The sequence below is a fragment of the Phocoena sinus genome, chromosome X (genome assembly GCF_008692025.1).
Source record: "Phocoena sinus isolate mPhoSin1 chromosome X, mPhoSin1.pri, whole genome shotgun sequence".
Taxonomy (NCBI): Eukaryota; Metazoa; Chordata; class Mammalia; order Artiodactyla; family Phocoenidae; genus Phocoena; species Phocoena sinus.
The window spans coordinates 18,668,635-18,684,307 of NC_045784.1; the positions used below are offsets into that span (position 1 = coordinate 18,668,635).

General features: G+C 41.8%; 1 protein-coding gene across 1 annotated transcript in view; it reads left to right on the top strand.

Annotated features, from left to right (window-relative positions):
* The first annotated feature begins 1,356 nt into the window (after nt 1–1,356).
* Nucleotides 1,357–15,673, top strand: part of PHEX (phosphate regulating endopeptidase homolog X-linked) — a 198,222-nt gene continuing 183,905 nt past the window's right edge. The window contains 3 exon segments of the mRNA XM_032619721.1: nt 1,357–1,474; nt 6,630–6,698; nt 13,659–13,820. Coding sequence (XP_032475612.1) covers nt 1,357–1,474; nt 6,630–6,698; nt 13,659–13,820 — 349 coding nt within the window.

A 15,673-nucleotide genomic window follows, 5' to 3' on the forward strand; every position in this document is an offset into this window, starting at 1 on the left:
GTGAGCCCGTGTTACATTGGACTCCTCGGTGTCTGCTGAGCCCTGGTGTGATGCCTCCCACGGCCAAAAGCAGAAGTTTTGCATGAGAAAAGTGCTCTCCTGGTTTCTAGATGTAGCTGAATTCTCCAGCTCCACTCCCACTGTCCTGTGACCTCCAGCAAAACAAAAACAGGTAGGTGGTAACTGTGCTGTGAATTAATGATGTCTATATCACTGGATCATAAAATCGATATAATTTTAATAACACTGAAATATCAGATGCCCCGTGAAGAAAGCAGATTTTTATAATTTAAATTGTTAGTATCAATATAATCCAAGAAATCAAAGACCAAGTCATTAACCAGTCTTTCCAGTGAGACGGATCACCTCTGAAATTCATCCTGGGGAATCTGTTGAGACCGGGGCTTGATGAAAACACAAAAACGTACTAACCAATGGTGGGGCTGGAGGACACGATACACGGGTGCACTTTTCATTAAAACATGCAGGGAAAAACCCTTTTGCCATATCTTTTGTGCTGGCTGATAAGCTTAATTCGAACGCTTACTCGCCTTTTGTACAATTCTTAGCACCACGGAAAGGAAGTGCTTTTCCTTCTTCCTTAAAAAAAGTTCCAGTCCAAACCATCAGCCGCTGTATGTTGTCTTAATTACTACTTTGCACTGCACTGGGCTATGACTCTGATTTCTGGCACATGCTGTCATACACAAACTTCCTAAAATAAAATGCTCCAGGATATCCCAGGAACTCTTAGAAGGCTTTAAAAAGGGACTCGCACACCGAAAGAATATCTTTGATGAAGACAGTTCAGGCAAGCAGAATGATTATTGCCAAAGAAGTACGTGATTCTTTGAGATCTTGAAGTGGGTCGGAAGAATCCTTGCCACCTAACTTATCATGGTTTGGGGGAGTTTGACAAGAATCCAGTTTTGATAAAGACAATCGTTTTTTCCTCCCCAAGTGACTATACATTTAAATAGCTAAAACGTCTGTTCAGTAACATAGTAAAACATGTACACTCGGAACGCCTGAGAGAAGAGCCTGCCAAACAATCGGTTGAGAGGGGCAGCACCCTCTTGCTGGGGGGAGAGCACCAAGATAAAGCAACCACTGTTTGTTTTGTCTGGTCGGGGGAAAGCCAAGGTGACCAATAATTTTGGGTTTCTTTTATTTCATTTGTGAAGAAGTATTTGAGAAAGGGTGGCGAGAGGACATATCCTGACGGGCTTTTTTTTAACCTGTCCATTAGTAGAAGAGCATGAGAACCTTGGATGTCAACGCCTAACAGACTCTTGAGACCAGCCACCAAACCACAAAAAGCGACTTTCTTCTTGCCTGGCCCTTACATCTCTCCCAATGGATGCAGAGACAGGGAGCAGCGTGGAGAGTGGGAAGACGACCAACAGAGGCACTCGAATCGCCTTGGCCGTGTTCGTTGGTGGCACCCTGGTGCTGGGCACGGTCCTCTTTCTAGGTAAGTGGAACTGGGCTGGTGCAGTGGCTTCCTTGTGCTGTATTCTGGCAAACCTGGTCGGGATGCAGGTGGAGGGCTGTTTGCTTGTGTTAGTAGGTGGTGCATCCTTAGTTTCTATTAAATATGCAAATGAAAGGAAGCTTTTTCTTTAGGAGGGTAAATAAATAAAAACTCCCAAGTACCAAATGCATAGTCCAGAATGTGAAGTGGGTATAAAGTGGATTCGGGTGGCTAGAGGATTTGGTTGCATCGGGCAAACATTTTTTGTGCATTGCACTCAACAAAACGAGTGTTTATGAATTCATAGTCAGATACTTTGATTTATTTTGTGAGGAAAGACTTTACATTGTGATCAAACCACGTTGGAATTTCTTTCCATTTGATTTTTGTCAGTGTTTGCCTGAATGAATCATGAAATTTAACTCACAAAGTACAAATCAGTCTTTAAAAATGCACCATTAATGATATTCTTCAATTCCTTTCTAACCCAGTGACTCTGGTGGAATAAAAAAATTAACTCTGCCTTTCTCTTAGATTTAAAAACTAATATGAAGGAAATAGAGGTTTTCCTCCTAAGATTTGGAAGGTATTGTGATTCACTGATTTTAATGACTTTTGGTGAGGATGATGTACCCAGAGAGTGATGTTAAAAGCGTATTCTTATGAGACAGAACAAAATAGAAAGGGGAGAGGAATGTTCTAAAATTTTAGGCATTTTGAATCTTTGACTCTTCGCCTTTGTATTTGTTTCATACGGCTCAAGTATGAAACAGTATTTCATTGGCTTGAAAGTTATGTAGGACCAAGCCCTATATTTAGGAGAGTCTAGGTGCAGTGTGAAATGTAGCGAGCCTGGGAACGTACCTTGGCACATGCAGGATGCAGGAGGCCATGTTTATCTTGGCAGGGGAAAACCAGTAATTAAACTTTAAAAGAGTTAGGGTTGTGTGGTTGAAAACTCTGCTAAAACGAGCAAACCATCTTTCCTTGTTTTCTGTGGCTGAAGATTTAGGAAATTAGATGGGTTTATTGCTTTCTGGTACAGCTGAACCTCCTACTCCTGCAACTGAAATTGAGGCTCTCGAAAACTCGTGTGAGATTTCTTGGCACTTGCGGTTGAGGCAAGTGTCCTATCCTGAAATTCAAAACTGGAGGAAAGATGATATGGGCATGTCAAGGGAGTATGTACTATGTGGGAAGTGGACTACAAAGTTAGACTATTTGTGTTTTGCAAACATTCCCAACTTAAAAATCCAAATGATTATTGTTTAGGTAAAAATATGTGCTCTTTTTAATGACGTTACTACTGCTTGAAGCTTTTTTGAAATTCCTCTCATGATTACGTTCTGAGGCTGTAGCATATTATCAGAATGTTCTTGATGGCAGCAATCTTTTTTTTTTTTTTTTTTGGGGGGGGCCACACTGATCTTAGTTCCCGACCAAGGATCAAACCCAGGCCCTCTGCTGTGAAAGTGTGGAGTCCTAACCACTAGGCCACTGGGGAATTCCAAATCTTTGTTCCTTGAGAGAAGATGATTCTTTGGGATCAGCTCTGAAGTTTTAAGAGCACAGTAAAATTCATCAAGCCAAGCGATGCTATTATGGGTAAGGAGGCCTGCCTAAGATAGAAAAAATAACTTTCCAATGTGCCCAATAACATGGCTCTCTCTCACTTAGAATCTTTAGAGAAGCTGTAATGGTGTTAGAGAGTAAGGGTGTGGCCTCCCTCAGCCTTCGCTACTCAGTGCCGTCTGTGGACCGGCAGCGTTATAGCATTATTTGGGAGCCTGAACTCCACCCCAGACCTACTGATTCAGAATCTGCATTTTCACAAGATCCCCAGGTGATTCATTTGCAAATTAAAGTTTGAGAAGTATTGCTTCAGGTGACCATGTCCTTTCGGATGAATACATTCAGAGACATTTGCTTTTAAATAAATGCACACTCTCAAGTGAAAACATAAATGATATTTTTGTCAAATGTCTCTGCACTATTTCTGACTCCCTTCCTTCCCTCCTCCCCTTTTCACTGCTAGTTCCACAGGCCTCTGCCACCCACCTCCACCCTGCACCTAGCAAAGTCCTTGTCTGAAAATCTCCTGGGACCTGCCAGACAATGCTCTTTATGACAGTATTTTGGTTAAGGTCGTCTTCTCTTCAAGGCACTTCCGGGTAAACTTTGTGGTATATTTTTCTGCCTATAGAAGTTCAGTCACATGTCTGCAATTTCCGGCCTTCTCCTTCCCTCTTATTTGTATTTTAGCTCTGGGGTAATCTCTTTTTTAAAACCTTAGTCTTTATACAATAAGAGTGATAGCCACTGGCCTTGGGGTGGTTTCAGAGAACTTAGAGCCCTAGGATTTAAGGCCTTATATGCCTATACCCAGTTTATTTGATTGTATTTCATTTATTTCTTTTAGATTTATTTTTTATTCAGGTAACATTGGTTTATGACATTATATAAGTTTGATGTGTACAATTTTTTCAGCTTTCCGGGCCGTGTGCTGTCTCTGTTGTGGCTACCCGACTATGCTGTAGCACAAAAGCCACCATAAACAATATGTACACAAATGGGCATGGCTGTATTCCAGTACAACTTGATTTCTGGACATTGAAATTTAAATTTCGGATCATTTTCACATGCCACGAAATATTCTTCTTATGATTTTTTCCAACCATTAGAAAATGTAAAAAGCATTCTTAGCTCACAGACCATTCAGAAAGAAGCCGTGGATGATGTCACTGCATTCTGAAGTCATTTCTGCTGCTTATAGACTAATCTAAAATGAGAAACCAAAGCGCTCTTTAAGTTTTTTAAAAAGCCCCTAACCAGCAAAAAGTAACATTTTCATTTTTTTATTAGAAATAATTTTTTTGTTGTCTCTGTTTTATTCACTTAAACCTTCACATTGTCTGGGCTTGTTGACCCCTCTTAATTTACAGGGTCTTAAGATAACCCCCCATGGAAATGATGCTCTTCCTTCAGAGACTGGTTTGTCTGCGTCCTAATTAATTTAACCTAAACTTTTCTTTTACTCATCATCAGGTAAGGATATTTGATTTTAGTTTTGCTTCCCTTAGAGGTTTTCGGTCAATAATTATTTTTCCATGAAAGAAATAACTCCTTAAAACTTTAAAAAATGAGATATAATTTACATGTAACATTATTATATTGGTTTCAGGTGTACAGCGTAATGATTCAATACTTGTATATATTGAGAAATGATCACCATGATAGGTCTAGTTAAACATCTATCACCTCACAGTTACGTATTTTTTTCTTGTGATGAGAACTTCTAAGATCTACTCTCTTATCAACTTTGGAATATACAATGGAGTATTACTAACCATAGTCACCAGGCTGTATGTTACATCCCCATGACCTATTTATTTTATAACTGGAAGTTGTATCTTGAAAGGAATGTCTTTAACTATTTTATTATCTTTTTTTCTAAAATAAAAACAAGGCTAGTATCAAGAAGGTATTGTCCACAATCATAAAATATTATTATTTACAATAAAGTTTGTTCTTCCACTGTAAAAGAAGACACATGCTCTTAAAGAACATTTGGTAACCATATAGAAGTAGACTGAAGGGAAAATTTACTCCATGGTTCTACCACCAAGGCATACTGAAATATTCCATACTAATCTTTATGTTCCACATATATTATTTACATTTTTTTGCTTGCTAAAGAAATCAAAATATAACTTTACGACAAGATACTTCTTTTCTTAAAAATAGGCCTGAGAGGGCTTCCCTGGTGGCGCAGTGGTTGAGAGTCCGCCTGCCGATGCAGGGGACACGGGTTCGTGCCCCGGTCCGGGAAGATCCCACGTGCCGCGGAGCGGCTGGGCCCGTGAGCCATGGCCACTGAGGCTGCGCGTCCGGAGCCTGTGCTCCGCAACGGGAGAGGCCACAGCAGTGAGAGGCCCGCGTACCGCAAAACAAACAAACAAAAAACAACAAAAAAATAGGCCTGAGATGTTTGTTCCATAGACAGCTTTCTTGAATCTCTAATGTAACACAGGTAAAAAGACTGTTTGGAGGATGAATGTCACATTTCCAAATGATTCCTTATTTCTGCTCACAGAGTACAGCAATAATGAATTCTCCACAATTTCCTTGGCTACCACAAATATTTTCAAAGTCTAAACTCACATCTGCTAATGCCCAGGTGCTACCTGAAGTTTACAAATAGGGCACCGTTCTATACTTCTGCAGAAATCCATTTAGATGAAGTTACCGGGCAGATGGGGGAAATTAAGCCATTGGTGAAAAGCTACTTCTGTCTTACAGGGTTTTTGTTTGGTTTTGTTTTGGTGGAAGTAGTTGGAAGCTTGGTCCACCAAGCTGCATCTGTCTGGTAGATGCATCTGTCTGGCTGGGCCTGATGGGAGGAGGGTGTGTGGGGTACAGGGCAGGCAGATAATGACTCTGTTGATAGATGACTGAGTTATATAGGATATATTTTTACTCTTCCCCCCTTTGACGGGCCGTGTCCTGTATGGGTGGTTAGATAAGACGCAGAGCTTTAAATGCCACCTATGCTAGCTTTTTCCTTCCACTCTGGATTTGGTCCAATGACACAGTCTATAAGTTTCAATTTTCCCATCACTAAAATGAGAATGTAGTTGTAAACAAAAAGTGAAATTATGAGACTTAAACCACGGATAATCAGAGATAGAAGAGACTTTAGAGATCATTTAACCCAGAGGTTCTCAAACTTGAGCCTGCATCAGAATCACCTGGAGGCCTTGTTAAAACGCAGATGGCTGGGCCCCGCCCAAAGAGTTTCTGAGTCTGAAGGTCTGGGTGGGGCTCGGTCATTTGCATTTCTAATTAGCTCCCAGGTGATGTTGCTGTGCTGCCCTCGCCCTGGGGCCCCCACTCTAAGAAGCACTGGTCTGCTTGTGCCCACTTGTCTTGTGTTCAAGAGAACCAAGTTTGAGAGCAGCCAAGAGTCTCACCAAGGTTACTTAGCTAGTGACCAGAGTCTGGTTCTGTGACACTGAGCCAGGTGGAGTTTTGAATTCCATGTCAACACAGGGAAGGATGAACTGACAGCAAATGTCTCGCATACGTGCCTGACGGTGGGTTACTTGGTGGTGGTCTGCTGCAAGCCAGTCATTTCTTTATTTGGTCTGTTTTTCAGTGAGTCAAGGTTTCTTAAGCCTCCAAGCTAAGCCGGAGTACTGCCTGAAGCCAGAGTGCATCGAAGCTGGTAAGTCAGTTTTCCATCCTGTGTCAAGTTATGATTATGGTACCTTGGTGAGTGGAAGAGAAAACAGGCGGTATTTTTAGTATTTTGTTTGCTTGAGGTTTACCAGGTATGAAACGCAATTCTGATGAAATTTTAAGTTTTCTTTCAAGACTTGGTGTGAAGTTGTGGAATGTAGGTTTCCTGTTTTCTTTTTCCTTGCAATGAAACAGCTGTGCAGTATTCCAAATCATTATAAAGGAAATCAGGAAGGAGTGTGGGAGGCTGAATGGCCTCTCTTAAGACCTGGAGACCTTGACCTTCGTATCCCCTTAGCTGGATACAGATTCCCATTTATCTCAAGTAGTCTTTCTGTATCTTCTGGTCAGTGGGTCTGGCCTGTCTGCGTCTAAGCGGGGACCCTCTGTAAACCGATACTTCCACTGTCACCTGGAATCCCTTTGGGTCCTTCTATTTCACGTTACAAGTCAAATTTTTCTTGAGGTGACAGACTGTGTATCAGTGGGTACCGCAAAGTGAAGACGAGCGGTTAAAGTTGCCTCAGTTTTGCAACATCTATCAGTTTTGCCCTCCATAAACCAGTGTTAGGGCCTAGAGTTGCAGGACCTGGATCCCAGCCCCACTCCCATTTTTAAGTGGCCAGGGACACTAGTGTGTGTTTTCCAAGGGGAAAGTGATGGGATAAGTTAAGCACATGGTCCTTTCACTTTCATCTTGGCCTTAAGAGAAGAGATTAATGAATTATTGCACCAAATATTTATTGCCCTCCAGGCACTGAGTTAGGTTCTAGGAATATAGCAGTGAGGCCGAATGACCCGGTAAGGGAAGAAAGACAACAAACACCCAAGGCAATTAATGGACAAGAAAAATATCAGCTGATGATACATGTTATGCAGAAAATTTTAAAAAATAGAATAATGTGGTGGCTAAGTGACAGGATGGCTAGATTGCAAAGTCTGAGGAAATGACACTGAAGGGGCCCTCTGAATAATGAGAAGGGAGTGCTGTGTGAAGATGGAGGTGGGGGGAACAGCTGGGGCAAAGGTCCCGTAGAGGAAAGAGCTTGGGGCACTTGAGGAATGGGAAGAAGCGCTCTGGGTAAGGGGCAGGATGCAGGTGATCAGGGTCAGTGGGGAACCCAGGTGCCAGCAAGTTTGAGGTTTTCCTAAGTGTGCTCCAGAGGGATTTCAGAGAGACACAAGATCTTATTAGCCTTCAGAAAGATCTCTCTGTGGAGAGCTCGACTCTGGGGAGTCTTTTGGGGTGGAGGAGAGACTGTAGAGGGCAAGAATGGAAGAAGGTCGCTCAGGCAGGTGGTTATTTCGGCAAGCCAGGTGAGAAGTGATGCTGTCTTGAATTTCAAGACATGGGAAAGGAGACAAGAGGGTTAGGAGATAAAGAGCTTGCTAAAGGATTGGATGTGGGCTGCAAGAAAATTCAGAGAATCAAAGTGGATACTTCGATTTTTGGCGGTGGTTGGTGGTGGCATTTATTGAGATGGAAAAGACTTAGGTGAAAGGGCTTTTAAACTCTGAGGCCTTATACAAAGGTACTAGGGTTAGACAGTTGTGTTATTAGAGTTCTTTCTTCTAAATTTATTTTTTATTGAAGTATAGTTGAATTACAATGTTGTGTTAATTACTGCTGTACAGCAAAGTGACTCAGTTATACATATATACATTATTTTTTCCTATTCTTTTGTATTATGTTTATCACAGAATATTGAATATAGTTCTCTGTGCTATACAGTAGGACCTTGCTGTCCATTCCATTCCATATGTACCAGTTTGCACCTGCTAATCCCAAACTTGCATTCCTACCCTCTCCCACCCTCCTACCCATTGGCAACCACCAGTCTATTCTATTAGAGTTCTTTTTTTAAAAAAATATTTATTTATTTACTGGGCTGTGCTGGGTCTTTAGTTGCAGCACGTGGCTCCTTAGTTGCAGCATGCATGTGGGATCTAGTTCCCTGACCAGGGATCGAACCTGGGCCCCCTGCATTGGGAGTGCAGAATCTTAACCACTGTGCCACCAGGGAAGTCCCTTGTCCCATTCTTAGTGATCAACATATTATATATATATGTTTTAAACCGGGCAGTATGTTTAAATGACTTACATGTGCCATCTCATAAAAATCTTCATAAGAACCCCATGAAGTTGGTGCTATCACCCGGCCCAATTGCACATGAGGAAATGTAGGCTTCTAGGTGCTAAATAACTTGCTCTGGGTCACATCCTGAGTTAGCAGCAGGGCTGGGCTTCAAGTTCATGTGTGGCTCCTCTCCATCTGTGCCTGTGTGCCAGAGGCCATGCCAGGAAACTCTCTTGGACCCTGGTCCTGTCTTGCTCTTTTTTCATAACATTAGACCTACTAGAGTCTAGGGACTAGACAACTGTTTCAGCTTTTTGATCTCGTCCCAGAAAGGATGAGAAAGATGTGGGAATTCCCAGGTCCTTTCCTGCTCCCAGTGGAGCAGCTGACCTAGGGATTTCTCCAGTGGAGCAAGGGTGACCTGGAGTCAGGTGGGGCACCAGGTGGGACTATCAGAGGACAGGTTTTAGGCTTCACGTCATCACCTTGTGCTTCGTCTGTGGAACAGTTTTTGCAGATGTGTGAAATTAAAAATTTTGAACTCAAATTGAAACCCTAAGTCAACTTTCCGTACGGAGGGCCACTTATTTCATGAGTTTTGTCTCTTTATTACGAATCATAATAATGCAAAAGTAAAGCTTGAAGAATGACATTGATTATGTCGTCTCCTGCCAGCTAGTGTTTTCCCTTGCTGCCCTCTTTTTAGTTTTCACCTTGGCGACTGGCTTTCTAATATTCAAAAAGATACTTCCGCTGTTTCTGGAGCAAAAGGCTCACCAGGGCTACAGTCCTGTAACGTGGGCGCCGCTGTGCGGTGCGTGGGCGCCACGTGTGTGCTGCGTGGGCAACTGTGCGGTGCGTGGCCTCCCCGTGCGTGCTGCGTGGGCGCCGCTGTGCCGTGCGTGGGCGCCGCGTGCGTGCTACGTGGGCGCCGCGTGCGTGCTGCGTGGGGCCGCTGTTGGGTGCGTGGGCGCCCCGTGCGTGCTGCGTGGGGCCGCTGTGCGGTGCGTGGGCGCCGCGTGCGTGCTGCGTGGGCGCCGATGTGCGGTGCGTGGGCGCCGCGTGCGTGCTGCGTGGGTGCCGCTGTGCGCTGCGTGGGCGCCGCTGTGCGCTGCCTGCTGGCAGGATGAAGTTTGGGAGAGCGAAGTTCTGGACTTTTTGCGAGCAGGTGCCAGTCTTTTCCGAGATGGTTTCTCTTCCTGACTTTCCTTTTCTATTTCCATCTATCCTAATCCCTCTTTCGGAATAAGAGGTGGAGGAAGAATACAAAGAAACGAGGAAACAAGGAAAGGGCGTGCTAATGATAGTGGATCAGGCCAGAGAGGTTGATGAGTGTGAGGCATGATCTAGCTGGCCAAGTACAGGCCATGTGATCTGGGCTAAATACATAAACCATCCTAAGCTCAGTTTCACCATCTGTAAAATGGGAATAAGAATTTTTATTTATCATACTGGTTGTGAGACTAGAAGAAAATAATGTTGGTGGTAGTACTAGTAATCCAGGTCCACAGTGCCATATCCTTTACCCTGTACCTAGAGAGCGTTGTAATGCTCAGTTGGCAAGAGTGGACCCGAGCTCTGTTCCTGTGACGGCAAAACTGGATCTTAACTCAAGTGAGGCTGTTTTAGACTTTGTTCATCCTACTTAAGAGAATATGCATTTATTCCCTATAGAATTATTAATGTGCTTGCTACAGGAGTGCTGCTCCAGACATTGCTGGAGGTATTATATAATCTGTGGTTTAGGCGTTGCATTACTTTTCTAGAATCTATGAGCTCTGAAACATCTGGGCTCAAGAGCTTCGAGTAAGTGTTTGTGGAATTGTAATAGCAAATTTGTATGTATGGTTGCCAGATTTAGCTACGTGCATTCATTCAGGATGCTCAGTTAAATTTGAATTGCAGATATACAACAACTTTGTTTTTGCTATGAGTATGTCCCGTGCAATATTTGGTAGTACTTACGCTATAAGAGTAGTCATTTATCTGAAATGCAAATTTCACTAGGCATTGTGTATTTTATCTGGCAGCTGTATTTATTTGGCGATGTGCCTGACACTGTTCTAAGCACTTTACGCATATTTTCTCATTTAATTCTCATGAAAATCCTATGTGGTGCTATTATTATCCCATTTTATACAGATGAGGAAACTAAGATACAGAGAGGCTAAGTAACCTGCCTAAGGTTACATAGTTATTGCATGGGGTTGTTGGCATTCAAAACCAGGTGGTCTGGCTCCAGAGTCTGTGATGAGGCTATACTGCCTGAAAAGGGCTTAGCATAGTTCCTGGCACAGAGGAAATGCTCAATATCAGTGATTTTATTGTTACCCCCTCCCCCCCCAACCCTGATTAAACTTAAAAAGTCAGGGTGGTATAAGGAGTGGTGTCTTCACTTCTACTAGATAAACACTAGCTGGAGATTGAATAACAATTTACCTTATATGCAATGACTTGAGGGAATACATAGCTTGGCCTTTCACAGATTTCCTTCATTATCATATTTCTTTTATTAAAACAAGACTCTCTGGTTTTTCTCCATGGAGCTGAGTAGGGGGAGAGGAGTTTTGGTGTCTTGACAGCTATGGTCCCTTGCAATTTGAAGTCACAGTTCCCTTGTAGAAAGTGCAGCCCTGTGCCCAGCTGTGAATTGTGAGTGCTGAATTGAGAGGCTGAAGCTGGAGTTTTTCCACGTAGTGGGCTCAGTTCCAAATTCAGTGTGAGTGATGTATTCCCCCACTTTATACCAGGGCTGAGGTCAGAGCTGATCTTGCAGTTTAGGTTCCTGCAAGAATACTGAGGAGATGGGATACATTTGAGGGTTGGGGGCAGGGGGAGGCTTGGGAAGGTGGCCAGAAAACAACGTGCTTATGTGAATAAAAATGTGTGTGAGGGTTCCTCTGTGTGACTCTGAGTATTGTGTGGGACTGAAACTTGTATGATCCGTGTTCCTGAGGTGTCCTATAGCAGATTCATTCTGTGGCTGCACAACCAGAATAACCACAAATATAAACTAAAATGAAGATTTTATGTGTCCTAGCAAATTTGCATATTAAATATTAATGATAAAATAGTAACAGTAAGTAAAATTGTAATTGGAGACAACCTCATTAATTCTGAAAGATGAAAATATTAAGTAAATTTAAAATTTATCAACCTTAGATTCTAAACCAATTTTTTTCTTTTTGGATGTGGAAGGATTGAGCGTGATGGGGATTTTGAAGTTCTATAGAGATTAAGTTGTTTGTATATTATTAACTTCATCAAAGACAAAAAGCTGTTTGAAATTTTCATAGAAAGTCTAGGCTAGAGAAATATGTAGCCTTACTTTTAAACCTGGAGGAACCACACACATAACCAAACTGTAATAGGCGCATCTAAATTTACGCAGATTATATTTTTTCGGCAAGTCATTCAAGTTTAGCTGAAAACTCTTTGAGTTTTCATTACTTCAAACATAAATGTATTCTGGCATTAATTAATTATGAAAATCACCCAGGCTGTCGTCTTTCCCAGGTCATTAAAATATTGGCTGCCTTTTTAAAAAAAAAAATCATTTGGTGCATATCTTTATGCTAGAGTGGTAGCCAGCAGTTGGAAGGGAGTTGGAGTTCAATATTAGGAATTTTGGGACTTTCTCGTTTTGTAACGAAAGACTTTTTTTTAAAGCTCATGGATACATATTTAAGTATGAACGAACTTCCTACCGATTGACTATCTTCCATATATAATCGAGTGTGGCCTTAAGAAAGAGGAAAAGATGGCAGATCAATCTATCGTGTCTTTCTGTTAACTCATACAAATACCCAGTTCTGCCCCTAGACCTGGGCAAGAGGGGCCCCTGCCCTGGGCCCCTCATTTAGAATGTTACACTTTGCTCTGCTCTGGCCATGCCTCTCCCCTCCTTAACCCAGAATTCCCTGCAAGATGGCACCAAGCCTCCTTTTAGGGCCTGTTTGGGTCTCTTCCGGGGCTTCATTCCTCTGAGAGCTGCCCTGAATGTCAAGGGGCTCAAGGATCCATACCTGGCTCTCCAGGTCTTTATAAAGGTGTATTGTAAATAGATATTGTCAACATTTAGGTATTACATGTGGGCTTCTGTTTCAGTTAGCCTTTGTTGTGGAATAGACCACCCCAAACCTTAAAGGCCTGAAACAAGAGTGACTTAATATTTCTTATGATGCCTTGGGTTTGGTGGGGTTCCTCTGCTGGGACTGCCTAGGCTCATTCATACAGCTGCATTCAGTCGGAGGGTCGCCTGGCCTGGAAGGTCCATGATAGTTTCAGTCACACATCTGGCGGTTGGTGGTGGCTGGGTTCGTCTTCGCGTGGCCTTACCTCCTCCAGGAGATTCTTCAAAGGGCAGTCTCAGGGCACCAAAGGGATTTAACGTGGAAGGTGAAAGGCCTCTTAAGGCCTAGTTTTGAAACTCATGAAAAGTTACTCTGCCACTTTCTGTTGGTCAAAGCAAGTCACAAGGCCAGCCCAGATCCATGGCAGGGGAAATAGATCCTGGTGGCAAGAGTGGCAAAGTCACCTTGCAGAAGGATGAAAGGAATGGAAGGAAATGTCACGCACGTCCTGGCAAACAATTTACCTTATACTCCATTTATATTCCTGTTCCAGGTCCCACAGATGTTAGGGGTGCTCCTGCAAAAGCCGGTAACTATAATATGACTCAACTTTTACCCACTTGCTCTGGATGTAATAGTTTAATATAGTGAAGTTGATTCAGGGCTTCATTTGAGGGGAAATGTAAAAGCCAAGGCTTGGGAACTGGTTGATATGAAATCATTGTTTAATTTGGAAGAGACCAGTACACAATGTTCAGTGCTTGTCATTAATCCTATGATTTTCTTTTTAAATAGCTGCTTCCATCTTGAGTAAAGTAAATCTGTCTGTGGACCCCTGTGATAATTTCTTCCGGTTTGCTTGTGATGGCTGGATAAACAGTAATCCAATTCCTGAAGATATGCCAAGCTATGGGATTTATCCTTGGCTGAGACGTAATGTCGACCTCAAGTTGAAGGGTAAGTTTCTACTGGGGTTTGGTGATGTGCTTTACAGAGAGCAGTATTTGACAAGAAAAACATAGTTTTGGATTTGAGGCATGACTGCTCACTCTTTAACTATACTAAATTCACTTCCAGGATTTTTTAAAGTGGAAGATTGAAAGGAAAGTTGTGGAATTTTAATCTTTCAGATCTCAGTGCAAGCCTAGTGTAGTTCATTATGTTCACATTGGATAATAGTAAGTTCTGCTGCTGAAGGATAAACAGCATTTGATTGAGGTTGGGAGCAAAGGAATACTTAATGAAAATCATGTTATATTGGTATACTTATTCATCTGTTACGTTCAGAGCAAACTTCATCACTTGCTCACTGTGTCCTGGATTTTCATGGTTTACAAAATGTACTTAACACTTCATCGTCTTTTGGCATCACTTTTGGGAACTCTGGATGACCTTGTGTTTGTCATGTTGTTCCTGTTAACTTCTAAGTTGGCTCTGGGGAGACTGTCCTTTCCCCATGGCCTCTCAAGCAATGACAAGCTCACACACACATACTCACATATGCGCGCATGCACACATACTCTTCAAAAGTTGAAAATATCTTTAAAAAAAGCTAGAGGATCTTCTGCTCACAATTGGTCTAATTTTTATGCTGAGTTGTTGGAGAAAACCACTTCAGAACGCAAGTAGAGAGATTTCAAGGCCAGGTAAGGTGAGTGTTTTGTGAAGGCAAAAATAGCATATATCTTTTTGGCTTTCTTATAACTGAGCTATGCCATATAACTTGCATTCAGTAACACACCTAAAAGAATTTCTGAAAATTTTTGAGAATCATCATTTTTCTATCTTCTCCATATCCTTTTCCTGAAGATTTTAAGAATTAAGTTCATTAATTTTAATGAAAATTAAATACGTATCAACTTATATGTATGTTACAACATCTGAAACCATTGGCAAAATAATTAGATACCTATTGTCACTGTAAGGAAAAATGTGCTTAAATTTCACAACTAGATATAAATCATATGGACTTACATTTTCTACTAGAAGGCTGAAACTTAATCTTCTTAAGTTATAAATGAGAATTTGCAAGAATGTCAGAGTTTTCCCATAACCCAACAGGTGAGATTCCTGTTCTGTGGAACTGTAAATAGGACCTTGAAGAATGAATTTGCTGAGCCTTATTTTCCTGCAGGATATTAACTCGTGTCGGTCCTTTACCTACCATTCTTGCCTGTTTCCTGTTTCCCTTCTCTGGCTTCTTGTCTTCCTAGACAGAGAGATGTGTGCATGTGTGCACATGTACACACACACAACTGGAGAAATATCACTGAAGGATAAAAAAAAGTCAATATTTCCAGATAGATGATCCTTTTATATTAGTTATAGCCCAAAGATTTCTGTCTTCAGGGCATGAAGCAGTTATAATAATTTAAAGAATTTCTGGGAATGTCTTATTGTAAAAACTAAAATCAGTATCGGTGGGCTTTGTTTGAGGAGGACATGGTATATGGGCTAAAATTCACAGAAGTAAGAGTAAATTGTTCAGAGCAGCACAAGTTTTTTTTTTTCTACTTTGAAAAATGAAAAAAATTTATTTCCAAGCTCAGTCGTGAAAGTAGAAAGGAGCACAATTAACATGCAAAGAGTAAAAAGAAAGTCACACATAAATCCACCCCTAGAAATAACTGCTAATAAAGCAATTGGGTATATAGCTTTCCAGGTGTTTTTCTCCATGTGTGGGTACATATGCATAATCTCATATGCACAGCCATATATTTAAAAAAATAAAAGATAGCTGATATTACGCACGCTGCTCTGTCACCTGCTGTAACACATAATGTATTCCTCATAGACATGGATTATGTCAG